Consider the following 18,013-nt stretch of genomic DNA (forward strand, 5'->3'; position numbering starts at 1 on the left):
TAAATAACATCTTAAAAAAAAAAAAAGTACTGGAAGGAAGAAGCATGGCAAGGGCTTCTGGCTAAACATGGCCGAGTGAACCCATGTGCTGACTCCACTCCCTCCCCAACCCCACAAAAAAGGTTAAAAGACACAAAGAGTAGAAAGAGCCCCCAGCAACAGAGAGAACAGACAGAAAGAGATGAGCAAGATGGCCTCTGCTGAGGAGGGAGAACAGAGAGCCTCTCAGACCTGGACCCTAGGCTGGCAAGCAGAGGTGGGGGAGGGGGGCTTGGTGCTTGCCCAAGCCCAGAGATGCTCAGCAACTGAAGGCCCCTGACACCTCTGAAAACCGGAGCTGGGGGTCTTGAAAAAGGAAGATTCATGGGAAGGCTTTCCAAGTATGAGCTGAACCCCTGATCCCCACCCCACTCCCACCCCCACTGACTCAAGGCAAGATTTACTTCCTGGAGAGGTAAAAGGGTGGGCTCCGGAGGCCACACCACATACCAAGAGGGCCATCCCAAAGACAGGGGACTGAATCAAAGTCCAGCCAGTGACCCCTAGAAGCCCCCTGCTCTCTTCCCCTAGCTGGCCCCCAGGCATCTCTCGCAAGCTCCCTATCTCTAAGCCTTCCCCAACTCTTCACAGAGAGCAGCAGGTGTCTGCCTACCAGACCCCAGTGCCCATCCCTACCTCCCCAAACTCCCAACCTGGTCACATTTCTCTCTAGCTAATTTCACACAAATTCAATTGGGCCTCAGCCCAGGCAGGGTCTTAAACACACACTCACTGAAATCCAATTAACCTTCGATAAAAGGTCTGCAATCAATAGTCGTCCTGTGGCTTGAGGAGGCTCCATCCGGGCTAGGAAAGCGTGCTCCTGCTCGACCTTTACTTTTAATAAAATCAGTGACAGTCACTGTCACCAGTTCTTAATGTGACTGGCAAATATGATCACCAGGGCAGGTGCAGAGATTCAAACAAAAGAGCACCCCCCCCAGGCTGTTCCCCCCACCCCACCCCAGGCCTCACACTCCCTGGAGGAATGAGCACACTCGGGTTAGCGCTGCACGGTGTCTGGAGGCTGGCCTTGTGGCAGGTGGTTCCTGGACTCCAGTCAGTGTCTGAACCACCTGAAGAGTCTGTTAAAACACAGATTCTAGCAACATTTTCCACTCCAGATTCTGACGAGTCAGTCTGGGGTACAGCAGGAATTTGCATTATTAAATAAGCTCCCTCTGGAGACTATGAAATAGATGGTTGAAGTCTTTGCTCCCAGCAAGCCAAGAATCACTGTTGTGTAAAATAGCCAAGCAGGATGTGCCCTTAGAGTCTAGCTAATCCACTGCCTTCAATAAGAAAATCAAGGCCCAGAGAGGGGGAGTGATTTGTCCAAGGTCACACAGCAAGCCACTGGCAGAACAGGGGCTGGAACTCAGGTTCTTGCCTCCCATCCTGGCACTTCTGTACCCAAGTCTTTGCATACTGGCTACTTAGACCGGCCTTCGGGTCCTCGCATGCGCTGCAAGGAGGCCTCTTCGAAGCAGAGTGGGCCCAATTCAACAAGCGGTTGGAGGGGTCTAGAACCATCCCCACCCACCTGGAAAGCGATTCCTTTTACAGCCACTTCCTGAGCTTGGATTGCCACGTGTGGCAGCCAAGATGCCACTAAACACCCTGCCACCCAGGATATGGGGTGACATATTTGTCCCTTGTCACTTCCGGCTGTCCCATACTTCCCTCCTCAAGGAACACTCACAGACAGGCTGTCCTAAGGAGGGCTTCTTCACTCCAGGGACAGCTCACTGAGTCCCACAGTCCTCAGGAGACTTTAGAACTCAGAAGTCTGTTAGAAGCCTTCAGCCAAGTGGAGTCTCCCGTACCTCCCCCTCCCTGGTCCCCACCCCCCCACACACACACCCCCACATTCATGCCCACTGGTCTTCCCTGAGGCCTGTGGCTCTGATGCCTCATGGTAAGAGACATAAAGATTAGTTTCTGTAAAGTCGGGCCTGTCCCCAGTCTTCTCCCAACCGGTGGTCAGCGACAGCCCAGTAGAGCACAGGGGCCACCCCCGCCCACTGCCCAGCCTGGGCTTTCTGCAGCAGTCTTTAATAACAACATCTCAGGATACCAAAGAGGCTCCCAGGTCATGCGAACCCCAGAAGCCAGGGCCAGGGGACTGAGGAATTATGTAATCGAGACAATGTGGTACTATTGCAAGGATGGACCAATACACCGATGGAAGAGAACAGAGCTTCCAGAAAAGACCCTCAGGTGACTGATGACAAAGATACCAGACCCAGAAGACTACACGATGGGATTCCGCTTCTATGGAGTTCAGTAGTGAGCGGAAGTGCCGTCTGTAACAGTCAAAAAGGCAAGTTTAGTGAGGGTGGGGAAGCCTGCCAGAGGGTTCGAGACGATTCACATCTTTATCGGGCTGGGGATTACATAGTAGATCCATGTGAAAACGGTGAAGTATGCCATCAGGATCTGGGCGCTCCCCTCTCCTGGTCTCCAATTCCTCACCTGCAAAGAGAGGCACGTAAAGAGAGGCACCTCCTAAGCTTGTAGTGGAGAAGGCGTCTGGCACACAGCTGGGCCGGTGGGAAAACTAACCATATAAAGAGGTAAAGGAGGAAAGGACAGGGTCCAACGACAGTAATAATCATGAAAACAACAATAATCGACTAACTCCCAGTCTGGAGCGCCAACCACACCCCACACACTGCTCGTCTACTCCTCCCTCTAAAAGGGGAACAGCATCACATGAAACGGAAAAAACCATGTCTGACAGGGGTTCAAGGGAGAAGCGTTGCATTCAGTTAGCACTCGTGTGGTGGGCCGAGCTGCTCGGTCAGCACTGCTGATGTGGCCGTCACTTAGGATTTGGGAGCTGGTGGGCTGGTTCCACGGCAGCCAGAGTCGGATCCCAATGCCCGGGAGGGGATGGAGAAGGTGGAGGAGCAAGGAGCCTCCGGCAGACCTGTGTTCAAAAGCTGAGCTCTGCCCCCCTAGCTGTGTGAGGTTGGGCAAGTGGTTCAATCTCTCTGAGCTTTAGCTTTCTCACCCAGTCATGGGCTTATGGTCTCCCATCTCACCCTCGAGCTGTAAGGAGTAGAGATTATGTTCGCCTTGTGCCTGGCACAGATTAGTCGCTTGTAATTATTATTATTGCTGTTATTGTTTTCCCCAAATCACTCTGATATCAGCCTGCCCCACCCTGCATGATCACAGAAAACAAAAAACCAGCACTCTGCCCCAGGCCTGCCTCCCAGAGGCTAACCCAGGGTGCGAGGCTGGCTGATGTATTCTCCCCTAACTCATAGGATGTCCACTGAAAATCTGCTCTACCCAGAACACTGGCCTCATCCGCCAGGACGTTTAAAGAGGGCCAGAGGCAGGACCAGATGAATGGGGTTCTCAGAGGGCAGCACCCTGCCCAGCTCCCGCAGACCCGCTCTGGCCCGGCTGCCCCTTGTCCCAGGCACCTGGTTCAGCCATGAGAAGCAACTAGAGCAGAGCACATCTCTGTTTGTACTTGTCTTTGAAAAATCAAAGCTGCTTCTGATAAAACACCACTCTCTGCCCTGGACTCACTGTATCCAAAGAGATTAATGGATTTGGGGGCGCTGCCGAAATGAAAATCCCACCGCAGCAGCAGTAAGTAAATGTCAGGAACCTGGTGGGGGAGGGGACGGTATGAGACCTCTGGTGTCTTTCCTGAGCCACCGGCAGAGAGACCCTGCTCCCATTAAGGTTGCTCAGGAAAAGCTGGAGGGGATCCCCCTCCCCCCCCTCCACTGCCCACTGGAGCCAAAGACTCTATACCCAAGGGTCCCAGCGGGCAGAGGATCCCTGGACATATGTCTAGGGACACACACCACCCCAACCACCACTGGGGGAGATGGGCAAGGAGGTCTCTGCCTCCCTCTTGTGCAGGAGCTCAACCCCAACACCCTCCCAGGCTCATCGCAGAAGGCAACAGTGATGAGCAGAATCAGAAGCCCCAAGTTGTGCTACTGGCCCAGTGACCTCGGGAAAGACCTCAGCTCTCCCTCAGAGTGTCCTGCCAACTGGAAAGTGGAAGGTTGAACTAAAACAGTCTTTCTCTTGTCCTTTCCCAATCCCAAAGGGAGACCTCTTCAAGAAAAGCCACAGAGGCGGGGCACCTGGGTGGCTCAGTGTGTTAAAACGTCTGCCTTCGGCTCAGGTCATGATCCCAGGGTCCTGGGATCGAGCCCCACATCGGGTTCTCTGCTCAGCAGGGAGCCTGCTTCCCCCCCCCCCCCTGCCTGCCTCTCTGCCTACTTGTGATCTCTCTCTGTCAAATAAATAAATAAAATCATTGGGCGCCTGGGTGGCTCAGTGGGTTAAGCCGCTGCCTTCGGCTCAGGTCATGATCTCAGGGTCCTGGGATCGAGTCCCGCATCGGGCTCTCTGCTCAGCAAGAAGCCTGCTTCCCTCTCTCTCTCTCTCTGCCTGCCTCTCCGTCTACTTGTGATCTCTGTCAAATAAATAAATAAAATCTTTAAAAAAATAAATAAATAAATAAAATCATAAAAAAGAAAAGAAATGCCCCAGAGTTGGGGCGCCTGGGTGGCTCAGTGGGTTAAGCCGCTGCCTTCGGCTCAGGTCATGATCCCAGGTCCTGGGTTCGAGCCCCACATCGGGCTTTCTGCTCAGCAGGGAGCCTGCTTCCTCCTCTCTCTCTGCCTGCCTCTCTGCTTACTTGTGATTTCTCTCTGTCAAATAAATAAATAAAATCTTTAAAAAAAAAAAAAAAAAAGAAATGCCCCAGAGGCAACTCTGGTGATGGGGTGGGGTGGGGGGGTGGCATGGCCTGGTGCCTGTCTGGCTTCCCCATTCTGCACACACATACCCCCCGAGGACCTCAAGGGTTCCGGGAGCATCATTCCCTGAGTTTCCAGGAGGCCAAGGCCAGCTGTGCCTGAGCACTTCCCAGGCAGGTCCCCAGCGGCAGCCCTACTACACTCTTGACGCAAAATCTCCTTTTACAAACTAAGAAACAGTGGACTCGGGGGCCTGGGTTTCAATCCCAGCTCTACTAGCTGTGTGACCTTGGATGAGTTACCTTCCATCTCTGAATCTCTGATTCCTCATCAGAAGAATGAAGACAATGAGACCTGCCTCCCAAGTTTCTTATGGAAAAAAGCAAGTTAGGCATTCAATAAACATTTATGGCAAAAGGAGGCAAAGGAGGAAGCAGGAAAGGACAGAGCCTGAGGATGAGAACAAAAACAACAACAATCTTGCTACCATATGGAGCATGAAGTACCTGCTAGGCACGGCGCTCAGCACTCATGTGGCCCTCACAACCTTCTTGGAAGGAGGTCGTTGTCCCCATTGGCAGAGGTCACACAGGCACTCAGAGGCCTGAGCTCCCAGCGTGCACCCTCTCCTACATTCCACTGATTCATCTACTGAGCCAAGGTGGAGCTTCCTCCTCTGGCCCATCCCACCACTGGGACCACAGGCTCATCTTCATATGTTGCCTGGGGTGGGAGGAAGAAAGAGCATTCACCTCTCTTCATTGCTTCCTCTCACCTACCCAGAGCAGTGGATCATGTCACCACACACCTCGACACCCTTCGTGACTCCCCAGTACCTTTGGGGTCCTGCCCAACGTCTTCACTACCTGCCCCCACCCTATTTTTCCACACTCCTCTGGAAACCCTGCCAAGCTTCCCCATTCCCTTCCCCCTCCTCACGGTGCCATCGCTGCCCCCCAACTCCTCCACCCTGGCAACACGCACCCAGCAAATCCCCACTCGTCCTGCTGCAGAAGCCGACCTGCAGCAGAAGCAAAGCACCACCATCAGCGGCTCCCTGGGGTCTCGCTCACACCCCTCCTGCAGCCCAGAGGGGCTCGTAAGGATTTAGCTGTGGGTCTAACAGCAACACTAGGTGGGGAGCTCCTTAAAGAAGGGAATGACATCTGACTCCCTCCAAAGCCCCCTACCTAGGCTCAGAGGAGGGACTTTAAAAATGGTGGGTGTTGCTGAAAAAGTACAACTCTATTCCCACCTGTGGCCCCTACGGCAACCAAGAAGATGAAAATGGGGTACAGGCCGCCCCACACCGGCCAGCTTTCTTTCCCTGAGCCCAGTATAGAGTGGGAGGCAGGAGACCGAAGCCTCCCTTTTCTTGTAGCTCTCTGAAGTAGAAGCAGTTGGCCCCTGCTGGCCTGACCCCCTTGAGGTCTGGGGAGCAGCAGGGAGAGGGGACAGCAGGAGGAAGGGGGAGGTTGTGCCCAAGCCCCATAGGGACAGAAGCAGTAAGTCCTATGGATTTCACACCACTGTTCTCTGGGGCTGCTCAGCTCTGTGGGGTTCGGACAAGGGGACCGATGGCAGTCACTTGTTGGGGCACGACGGGCAAGAAGGGGCTCAGCATGGGCTTGCACCCCACTGGGCATGGCCAGCCCCAGCTTTAGAAGACAGGGCAGAGGGCTGTCCTAGACGCCCCAGAAGGATGCTTTGTACTCAGGAACACTGGAATTCTTCAGCCCACAGACTCCATTTCAAGGCAGTGAGACCTCAGTGGGACATGCCTGCCCTAGGTGGGTGGCCCCGACCAAGCCCGTGTCCCTACACAGCCGCCGTGAGCACTCAAGCTCACCTCATTGACGTCAATGTTGTTCCTCTCCATGTAGTCTCTGTCGTTGACCTGGCCGCCATCCACAAACTCCATCAGAAGGACCCGCTTGGTGGACAGCTCCCAGTAGATGCGGGGAACCTGAAAGAGGTAGGGGCAGGTCAGAAGGGCTGGCGGGCCAGATGCTCCAGACAAAGCCTGAGAGGGACCGAGCAGTGACGCGGGCGGGGGGGCAGCAGGTGCGGGCTGGGCCATGCTGCCTCCTCCACCAGCCAGGCCCCCAGGCCCTCCTTCAGAGGCCCCTTCCTGCTCAGGGAACAGAGAACAGCTTCCCCACCCTTCTCAATGCCTCTAGACACCAGCAAGAGCCAAAACTAAAATTGGGACTTAGGGGGACAGGTGTGGAACCTGCCAGACCTGAGTCAGAGTTGGCACTGAAATCTATTTCCCTCTTGCACCAGGCCCACTGCAGGCTTCTCATGTGAATCTCAACCCTCGGCCTCCATTTCTACACTGGTGCAACAGATGTATTCCATGTCTATGTCTACGAATGAACGAACGAACAAATGAACGGATCTTTATGGGGTGATAAAATGTTCAGTCAGGAAGTCCTGGGTTTTCTCATGTGCGTTTCCTACAAGTCCTCTGCGGCAATGCTGAATCCTAACCCGGAAGCTCTTCCCAGTCCTCTTCCCCAGAGACAGGAAAAACTACATACTTTCCCTGCCCACCTTCCCATAGGTATGGTCACATGACACAGTGCTGGCTTATGAGACGTATGTGGAGGACTGCTAGGGCCTTTTTTTTTCTTCTTCTTCATAAAAAGGGATGTTTGGAGGGACATCTGGGTGGCTCAGTGGGTTGAGTGTCTGCCTTGGGCTCAGGTTTGATATCAGGGCCCTGGGATCAAGCCCCAAATTCAGCTCCCTATTCAGCACAGAGTCTGCTTCTCCCTCTCCCCTCTGCCCCTCCCCACTGCCCATATGTGCTCTCTCCCTCTCCCTCTCAAATAAATAAGTGGGGTCTTAAAAAAGGGGGGATGTTTGTAAATGGCACAACTCTTCTTACCCTTCTTTCCTACCTTGAAAGTGAATATGATTCCTGGAGATGCAGCAGCTATCTTGCCACCATGAGGAAAAGTCCAAGAAAATCAGAGATGCCAGCCCTGATACCATCACACCACTAACACAGTATCAGCAGGCAACTGCTGTAAGCTGTCTTGCCATGTGAGGAAAATTAGTCTTTTTTTGTTTAAGACACTCTAAATTGGGCTGTTGGTTACCTGCAGACAAATGCATTCCTAATTGATATGCTCTCCAACCCCCTCTGACTCTAAGAACACCCAATGGCAAAAAAGAGAACAGACTTCCCCCATGAAGAGGCAAGAGATGGAACTGCACCAAGGGCTACTGGGCTGCCATATGAGTGAGTGACACCCCAGAGTGCCACCACTGCCAGGAGGGAGGAATGACTGGGATATCCCCATGCCACGTGTCCCCAACAACTTGTGATGGGCTTATTTCCACTTACAAATAAAACAAAACAGAAGAAAGAAAGAGAGAAAAGAAAGAAAAAGAAAGGAAGAAACAGAGGTAGGGAAGGAAAGAAACCAAGGACAGTTAATTCAAGGGTTTGGGTAATAAGGACTTCCCTTATGTTGATCTCCAAAATTCACCTAGCATTAAGACCACAGCCTTCAAATCAAGAAACCCATTTTCCTTCCTCCTTCTGCGAATACTGCCATGTCTTGATCCAGACACTTAACCTGCAGTGCCTCCGTTTTCCTCATCACAGAGGACTGGTCCTGCCCCAAGAAGGAGCTCGGAGGATGCTTGGGGCTGCACACACGTGAGGAACTCTCTGGGCTCCCTGGAACAAAGGTTCCAACTGAAGTCTAGGTATTATGGTTTGCTACTTGCCTGTAGTTCTTGCTATTTGAGAATCTGGGCTAGTAGAGACATCTGTGACTCTCTATGACTGTGAACTTAAAATTCAGTCTTGTGTGGCACTTTTCACAAGCTATCTTTAAAAACATGAGTGCAAGTTTGCTGTTGTTGGCTGTGGCTTCCAAATGGAAGGGACATATTTTTGAGGTTAAGCTCTTTTCTCAGTTTGTTTGGAAATCTAAGCTTGGCAGTGGGCGCCTGGAGCTCTGGGGACAGGAGGTCAGACCCCCATCTGGGCCTGCCTGGGGCAACTTGGAAATCGCTTGAAAGAGCCACAGAAGTAAAGAGGAAACCCAAAGTCAGGAGACTCTCTGAGCTTGTTAATCAGGATGGTGGGAGCGCTGCGCTCCCCACTCCTCCACCTTTCTCCCCAGACTCCCTCCCAATGCAATGGTCCCTGTCTGAAAACACAATGGCCCCTGCCACAGCTGCTTAGATCTGAAATGACACAATACCAAACCTGGGAGGTAGAGAGGTTTGTCATGGGAGCTCACGGCAAATTGCCCCTTGACAACTATATCACAGAAATGATTACAAAATGCAAATCTGCTCCCTGCTCACTTAGGAGAAACTTGGCTTGACCGGGAGACATAAGGTCAACGACTTGCCCCTAAATCACCTGGTGGATAGGAGGGTTTGGGAACATAAGACGAAATTCACCCCAACACCCATGTTTCATCCCCATGCCGCCTTCTGCTCTTTCCATCGAAATGGAGAAAGATGAAGAAGAATCATTCTAAAGGGGCAATGAGAACCACCCTCTCGTGCTCCCCAAACAAAACTCAACTCAGGGGGGGTCATGGCCAGGGGGCCCAGTGACCCCACAGGCAGGGTCACAGCCTGGCCATCGGGACTCTGGGTCCAAAGTCTATCTCCTTGTTACAGATCAGAGGCCCCAGTCCCAGGGGTTCCACCTGTCCCCCACCCCAACACACACACACACTGGGGCCAATCCTGACCCCAAGAAGGAAGGTACAGATTATGGAAAATTCTAGCCCAAGACCCTGGGCCTCAGCCTCATAGTCTGGCCCTGACCCCATGGTTCCATTTTGTTCCTAGGCTTTGGTCACCATACCTGTGAAGCAGGTCCTGGTTCGCCTGGGCCCATGCCCATCACTGGGGGAGCCCAGGGAAGCAGAGCACAGACCCCCGAGGCAGATTCTCGGGCTAGAGCACTGGCTTTGCTCCCTCCAAGCTGTGTGACTGTGGGTAAGTTTTATAACCTGAGTGCCAGCTTCCCACCGGTAAAATGGAATTGACATTTACAGCAAAGCAACATTCCCAACTTCCTACTAGCACATGTGGGATCCTGGTGCTCGACACAACAGCACACACTTCGCACCAGCTGGATGGACAGCAGCTGCCATACAACAGCCGTGAAGAGGGTCACGGGTGGTTCTGACACACGACCAGGGCTGAGAGTTGATGCTACAGACAGTTCAGCACAATTCAGCTCTGCCCCATAAATTATTTAACCCGCAGCCTCAGGAGCCAGGCTGCCTCCGTTCATAAGCTGCCTCAGCCCCTTACCAGAAGCTGTGTAACCTGGGGCCAAGGGTTTAACCTCTCTGGGCCTCAATTTCCCTACCATTGACAAAGAGCTAATCATGGCCCTTCCCTCATGGGACTATATAACGATTAAGGAGTAAATACATGTAAAGCACTTTAAAAAGTGTCTCACATAGACAGGCACATAAAAAATATTAACTCCTCCTAATTATTTCACATCAGTGGTTCTTCATCTTTGCAATTCATAGGAAGCTGTGGTGCTTCTCCAAAAGCATGCACGTCCCTCAAGGTCTGCCCATAATTTCTGGAGAGTCCCGGGATACTTGCCTTGCTCTAACAAGTGACCCCCCCGCCAAAAGCATGCCCGCTCAGGAGATGACCTCTTTCCCTTTCCCTGCCTCCCCATGTCCAGGCATACTCTCATCTCTTCCAGTCTCAGACCCTGTCTTCTAAGGCTTCTCCCTCCTCCCCTGTCCCAGCTTTCCCCCAGGCTAGTCACAGACCTCACTGCCTGTCCCAGCCCCTCCCCACAGCATACGACAGATCCACAAATCCCCTCGTCCTGACTGTTTGGCACGGCTGCCCTCTCACCCTCTCCCAGTCTCCCTGACCCCACAATTCCAATCGGTGCTCGGCTGAAGCTTGGAGATTTAGAGCACAGGCTGAGGTTATGAAACCCCACCGGAAGGTGCCTCATACACGGAGAGGTAAACTCTTTGCTGAGGCTTAATTACGCACAGATGTTGTGATGGGGTGCCCGTGTGCAAAGGCAATCTATCTCCAGTTTTAAGAGCTGAACTGGGTTCACAGTGCAAAATTTGCTTCCCACTTGTTATGTGTTTAGGCAAAATTAATTACTCAGGAGCCTTAGTCACACCATTGTCTTAGGAACAGTGTGTGGGTTTTAGAAGCGGCAGGTCAAATTGTTACATTAATTATTTACCCATTTGGCATCCTCATTTCTGAAATGTGTGTTATTATTATTATTACATGTCTTGGTCTGGCAGATGCTAGTTGGCCCCAGCCGGAGGATGATTTGCTGTTTCCATGGGAACGGTGAAGGAGATGGTTCTGTTTGTCTGGTTCATAGTTCTGGTGCTGAGGAGCACCCCTGATGCTAAGAGGCAACAGAATGTCCTTAGGCGAGCACCAGAGATGAAATCAGAAAATCTGGACGGCAGCCCTAGCTGCTCTCCTCTAAGACCATCCCCTGTAAGACGGGGTGCTGGCTATGGGAAGGAGCCAATGTCGTGGTACCTGTGTAGTGTCCGGGGAAGCAGAAGAAACGTTTGGTCAATACCGCTTGCCCCTTTGAGCTCCTCACCCTGAGCAGAAGGGAGGGCTTGCTCTTGGGCATGCACAGAAATGCAGCCAAGTCTCTGTCATCGGCTATACCTCTGTGCATGGCAGATGTCTGCACTGTGGCAACACAGTGTGTCTGTACCCCACTACATGGGACCTTTTCTCATACAGTAGCCAACTGTCTCTTACTCAGCCAGGCCCCCCAGCCCCCAAAACAACAAGCTCAGGAAATGCTCAGGAAATGTGGGATAAGGTAATGGAAGACATGGGCGAGGCAAGCAGAACCAAACATAGTTTAGAACCCACAGCTCCAGGCTAATGAGTTGGTATGATACCCTGTGCGAGAGGGCCATATGTTTACTGAATTGGTGGCTTGAACTTCACGGCTGGGCCAGTGTTACCAGGTCTAGTCTGCCCGTCGGGATTTACAGGCGCAAGCAGGTCTGTACATGCGCATCTGTGAAGGCCAGCTGAGGCTAAGGCAGTTGAACATCATCCTGGGGACCAGACAGACCTCTCAGCTCACTCAGAGGGTCAAACTTAGCCAGTGGCTCCATCAGTGTGAAGACAGGACACCGATCCACAGCTGTGGCTTTTCTGCCATGATCTGAGCTTTCGGAGTCTCAGGTGCCTAGGGTAGGCACACTCTCAGTCTCCCCATTTCTGTTAATAAATCTGGATCAGAAGTAGAAACACTACCTCCATTTCTTCTGATGTCTTCAGAAGCCACATGAACACTTCAGTAAAGAGCAAGAGACCTCCGAGTTCAAGGTACTGAGACCGCCCTCCCCAAGAACAGCGCCACCTATTTGCTCTGGAACGAGCACCTGGAGCTTCTAGTGGGTCTATGACTTCCCCTCCCACACACTCCAGGCTTCCTGTGAAGAGAGAAGGGCTGATCTCTTCAAAGACTTGAAAGCCAAGCTCTCTAAGCAGAGGGTACCAGAGGGGCCCAACTCCTGTATCATGAAGAGAAACCCCCAGGGTAAAAGGGCCCAAGACCCGCGAAGGACCACGTATGTTGGAAGAACAGTGGCGTGCATCTATCTAGGGAGAAGCCTAGGGAGCCCACGGGGAACGTCGGGCCAACCTCAAAGACCTGTTCCAGAGCCAGGTCCTCAGCAGAGCCTGCCCTGCCCTGAAGGACCATGGGAGTCCCTTCTCCTGAATGGAGGACCTCTTGCAAAGCTGCCACTTTGTATCATCTGATGTTGTTTCCCACAGAGTCTTCTACATCAGACAGGCAGTTCTTCTCTAACACTCGAAAACACAAACTTTTTAAATGTGATTGATATACTGCGGGGGAGGGGGGCACTTTGATCGTAATGCAAATCTTGCACTGGCTTATGTGAGCCATCCTCCCCAGGAAACACCCCGTGAATGCAGGAAACGGCTTCCCTCGGGAGGGCTTGACCCGGGCATACACAAAACACACACACCCCAACGTCACCACAGACACCATGAGTCCCGCCCACGCACATCTGGGTTACAACTTTCCGCCATGCCCAGATGACCGGCCTCCCACCACCGCACGCTAAGGCACAAGCGGCAACTCCAGCCGTGCTCACTTTTCACAAGCAGCTGTCAGGATGGGGCGCTATGTGCTCGGTGGTCTTACGTACTTCTTAGCGATGTAGCGTGCGTAAAACTACGCTGTTTCTACTAGGCTCCCACCTTCTTTTATTTTCTGTGTCACTGGTGACATTGTTTTAGATTTGCATTTTCTCTTTTGTGAGTTGTCTATTTTATTTTCTCCTGAAGTATAACAAACAGTGCTACAATTTGTACAGGCAGATGATTCAAAGGTTCTACACATCACTCGGTGCTCATCCCAGTGACTGTACTCTTTACCCCATTGTCTATTTCACCATCCCTCCATGCACCTCCCCTCTGACAGCCACCAGTTTGTTCTCTGTATTTAAGTCCACTTTTTTTGTCTTTTTTGGTTTGTTCATCTGTTTTGTTTCTCACATTCCATATGCGAGCGAGATCATGAGGCATTGGTCTTTCTCAGTCCGACTTATCTCACTTAGCACTATGTGCTCTAGTCCATCCATGTGGTCGCCGATGGCAAGATCTCGTTTTTTCACAGCTGAGTAATAGTCCATTGTGTACACACCGCATCTTCTTTGCCCATTCATCTGTGGATGGGCACTTGGGCTGCTTCCCGATCTTGGATGTTGGAAATAATGCGGTAATAGACACCGGGTTGCCTCTATCTGGATCACATATTCTGTTTTCAGTTTTTTTGAGGAACCTGCACGCCGTCTCCCACAGTGGCTGCACCAATGTGCATTCCCACCAAATGTGCAGGAGGGTTCCTGTTTCTCCACATCCTCCCAACACTTGTTACTTCCTGTCTTTTTAATTCTAGCCATTCCTACAGGTGTGAGGTGATATCTCACTGTGATGTTGGTTTGCGTTCCCCTGAAAATGAGTGATGGTGAGCATCTTGTCGTGTGTCCGCTGGCACCGTTGTAAGCCCAGCCCTATTTTCCCCATAAGCCCTGTGGTTTCTGTTGTGTGAGTCTGCACACTATGGAGGTTTCTAGGAACACATACATTGCATTACAACAGAACTGACTGTATATTAAATGAGGTATTATATGTATAGTGTTGGGAACAGTGCCAGAGCACAGTAGCAACCATCGTCATCAACGTCCTCATCCCAGGCTTCACGGAGGCAGAGACCACAGCTTACAGGCCCTTGGGTAGCACTCAGTGTCTTAGAATTACAGATCATTCAATAAACATGTTTGGGTGCTAGGTCAACAATCACATTTGGTATATCTTTGTAACATTGTCCTCAAGAGCTTTGATGTGCAACACTAGGGACAAATCATTCAGGCTCGGAAAGAAGCCTTGGAAAGGAGGCTTCCCCACTCATGTCCTGCAAGGGAGGGTGCTCAGGGCAGGGACCAGCACTCTCTCACCACACCACCATGCCCCCCGTTGCCCTGCCCCTCCTACCTTTAAGAAGTCAAAGTCTTTGAGCATTTGGGCCACTTTCTCGGCATTCCTCCCTTCATTGAGGAAATCCAGCTCCAAAGGGAGGTTCTTCTTGGCTTCCTCCACCAGCCACATGAACTCAAACTCTGGAAACAGCTGCTTCACAGCCAGGACAAGCACCTGAAATCCACCGAGGAGCCCATCAGTCAGACCACGGCATCCATCACGGGAGCTCCATTCCCCGCCCTCCTGCCTGGGTCTGGGCACTGACACGTCCCCAGGCCTCGCCTGAAACAAGACCTCCCTGCTGGTGTACCCTTATCCCCATTTTACAGATGAGGAAGTTGAGGCTCTGAGAGGTTAGAGGATTGTCCCAAATTTTCCCAGCAAGGAAGCACAGAGCCAGAATTCCACTTGAGTCCACCCAGCCCCCAAACCCTTGCTCTAGTTCACTTGCTGCTCCCAGACGTGCTCCTCTTAGTCCTGTTTACAGAGAGCGGGGAGAGCGCTGCAACTGTATGAAGCTCTGTTCATTTCTTAAGCTGAGGGGTTGATACCGGAGCATTTAAAATGTTATTTTCTATACTTTCCGCATGTCTAAAATATTGCTTGATAAAAAGCACATTGGAATAACAAAACAAGGTTGGATAAGACAGCAAGAGTAAGAGATAAGGGATGTGACCACTGGGATAAAAAGCTCAGGTTTCTGGTAATTTGGCCACATTGTGGATTCTTGAATAAGGACACGGTGGAAACCGGGATTTTAGCAGACCTATAGGGCGTTTATCAGTTTAATGATGTGAAATTAAATGTTCCTGGCAGAGAACAGGACCCTGGTGACATCTGCAGAACTTGCCATGACCCCCACCATGGGCTGGGACTTAGTTCTGAGGCCGCCCCACGTAGGGCTCTGGATTCAAGAGACTCTGGAAAGTTCGTGGGTGATGGCTCTGCAGTCGGTGAGGGGTGAGGCCAGGAACACAGGAGGTGCCTTTCCCCAAGAGAAACACAGAAAGGAACTCTCCTGTTCTACTATAAACCCTCCTCTCAGTGTTCAAAGTGACCATTCCTCCCAGAAATTCTTGATATGGATTATAGTCCCAGTTCTCTGAGAAAACCCATCTCCACCCTCTGGTTATGCCAGACAAGGATGAGCCCATGGGTTCACTGGTACCAAAAGACCTACCCCACCTTTTGTGGACTGAACGTTTGTATCCCCCACCCCCAAATTTAGTGCCAAAGCCCTAATCCCTAGGGTGATGGTGTTTGGAGATGGGGCCTTGGGGAGGTATGTAGGTTTCAATGAGGTCAGGAAGGTGGGGCACCTATGATGGTTTTAGTGTACGGTAAGATGAGGAAGAGACAGAGTGCTCTCTTCCATGTAGGAGCACAGAGAGAAGATAGCTCTCTTCAAGCCAGAAAGAAAGTCCTCACCAGGAACCAAATTGGCCAGCATCTTGTCCTTAGATTTCCAGCCTCCAGAACTACAAAAAATAAACATCTGTTTTTGTTTTTGTTTTGTTGTTTTTGTTTTAAGAGAGAGTGTGAGAGCAAGTGTGAGGTGAGGGGGAGGGGAGGGGCAGAGAGAGAGGAAAGATCTTAAGCAGGCTCCATGCGCAGCACAGACCCCAAGGCAGGGCTTGATCTCACAACCCTGGGATCATGACATGAGTGACATGAGCCGAAATCAAGAGTCCTACCCTTAACCAACTGAGACACCCAGGTATCCCTAAAAGTCTGTCATTTAAGCCACCCAATCTGTGGCATTTTGTTACAGCAGCCTGAACAGATGGAGATGCCATCCCATCTACCCAGAAGGACTCACTGAGCCCCAGCTACGAGCCTGGTCTTAGGCTTCCTTTTGCCCTGGTCTGTATGGTGCCTACCACTGGGATAGGCACACGCAATATAAAAGAAAGAGATCTAAAGCAAGGCCTTTTACTACAAGGCATTTATGGCTTTGTCTTTAAACCCTATGTCCTAGACGATGTACCAGATGCCATTCTAAAGGAATCATCACACAAGGTTATTATACTCCATTCCTATCAAAACCCTTTTTAATTACATTCAGCTGCAGTCTAATTTCTTTTAAGTCTTGTCTAGTCTTTCATGGGCTAGACCTGTGACCTTATGATAATTGATTTAGTTTATGTTTTGTTTCTGTTTGAGTCATACAAGCTGGGCGGGAAGGGCAGCAACAGCAAGGCCCGGACAGCACTTGTCAGGCCTTGTCAGGCCCCGGCAGTGGGGATGAGCAGCCCCCAAGGCATCGTGGCTCATCACCCTGCCCTCAGATGGCCCTTAACCGCCACCAAAGGGGAAGCAGGGCTGGTGCATGGGAGACAGACTCCCTCGCCTGGGGCCAGGGCCAAGTGCACACCCAACATCTGAAAACAATTGAATTCTACTCTCTGGGCTCCGGGTTCAGGGAGAAACCTCTTGGACATTTTGCTCCAGCCTTAATTCCAGAGGTTCTCACCCAGGAGGGACAAGGGAGGGAACCACAGTGAGGCTTATCATTTGTTCAGTCGAGAATTCCTGATTCCCTTCCAGGTGACTACCCAGGGCCAGATGTGGGGAGACACAGGGAGCCCCTTGTACCCTAGTCGGATCTCTATCTGGGGATGAGGCTTCTAACCAAATGATATATTCTCATCGTTTAATATATCTTCACTATTATTTGTGAAATTTTAAACTATCATTGATATTCAAACAGCATTGAAAGTCACTTTCCAGATTTTTCTGTTCCTAATCAATTATATAGCAAGTCATTACTAGGACTATTGGTTATTATGAATACCTAATGCCATTAACCATAAAAGCAGTCAAAGATTTGATTGATTATATGCTAATAACTAATTCATAAACTAATTCATTACCCAAAAAACTTACAGTACTCACAAAGCTGGTGTCTAAAGCACTGTGTGGGTAGTGGCCGAGTCACTCCCTTCGTTAACAGAGAATGAGAGGTTCTGGCGGAATGGACGTCAGTGGTTCACCACTTTCTAAAAGGATACCCTCCCTTTTTACAGGAAGTCCCCAATTTGAAAATTTGATGCCAGCTATGAAGCCCAGAAAACGTACATAGTCACATCATCTTATACATAATTCTGGGGGTTTACCAACCCCTTGAACTTCAAGGCAGGGAGGGAAATGGGTCAGGTTCAGAGTCATCTGGTCCAAATCTAAAATGGTTTGGGCTGCTGCCGTTAGAGACTTTTCTTGGTTGAGGAGAATAAAACAAAACCATTTCACCTTCTGTTTTCATCGAATTCTCTTGCTAAGAGCCTGCCCTAAGTAGATTCATTTAAGTTCTTCCTTTTTGACAACAGCTGCAGTCAACTAAAATAAAACAGGTGTTGTTATCAATTTGGCTTTTTGATTTCTCTCCCAAAATGTATCTTCTCCTTAAAATTCTTGCAACAGCCAATGTTCCCACCAGCGCCTAGCACGTATTCTATACTCAGCAGATGTTTACTGAATATTCACGTGAGTCACTGAGTGAATAAATGAAGGAAAAAAATGAACATTTCAGAGGGCCGGTCTTCTCCCCAGAGATGATTATATGTTCACATGTGTCTTGCTCAAATAAATTCAGTTTTTCTATTTCTGAGGTTGTGGCAGGGAAAGGGATTACCTCTGAATTTTCGGTGACCACAGTTTTGGAACGCCTGAGAATCTTCTACGCGATTTGAAATCTTGTA

At 50.7% G+C, this 18,013-nt stretch overlaps 1 protein-coding gene across 6 annotated transcripts in view; it reads right to left on the reverse strand.

The window, feature by feature from the left end:
• ADCK1 (aarF domain containing kinase 1) overlaps positions 1 to 18,013 on the reverse strand; it is a 121,450-nt gene that overhangs the window by 19,202 nt on the left and 84,235 nt on the right. For all 6 annotated transcript variants that reach the window (XM_047738240.1, XM_047738241.1, XM_047738237.1 and 3 more), the window contains 2 exons: positions 14,331 to 14,489; positions 6,628 to 6,744 (listed from right to left, as the gene is read on the reverse strand). In XM_047738240.1, coding sequence (XP_047594196.1) covers positions 6,628 to 6,744; positions 14,331 to 14,489 — 276 coding nt within the window. The remainder of the gene's footprint in view (positions 1 to 6,627; positions 6,745 to 14,330; positions 14,490 to 18,013) is intronic.

This window comes from Lutra lutra, chromosome 7, assembly GCF_902655055.1.
Source record: "Lutra lutra chromosome 7, mLutLut1.2, whole genome shotgun sequence".
Classification (NCBI taxonomy): Eukaryota; Metazoa; Chordata; class Mammalia; order Carnivora; family Mustelidae; genus Lutra; species Lutra lutra.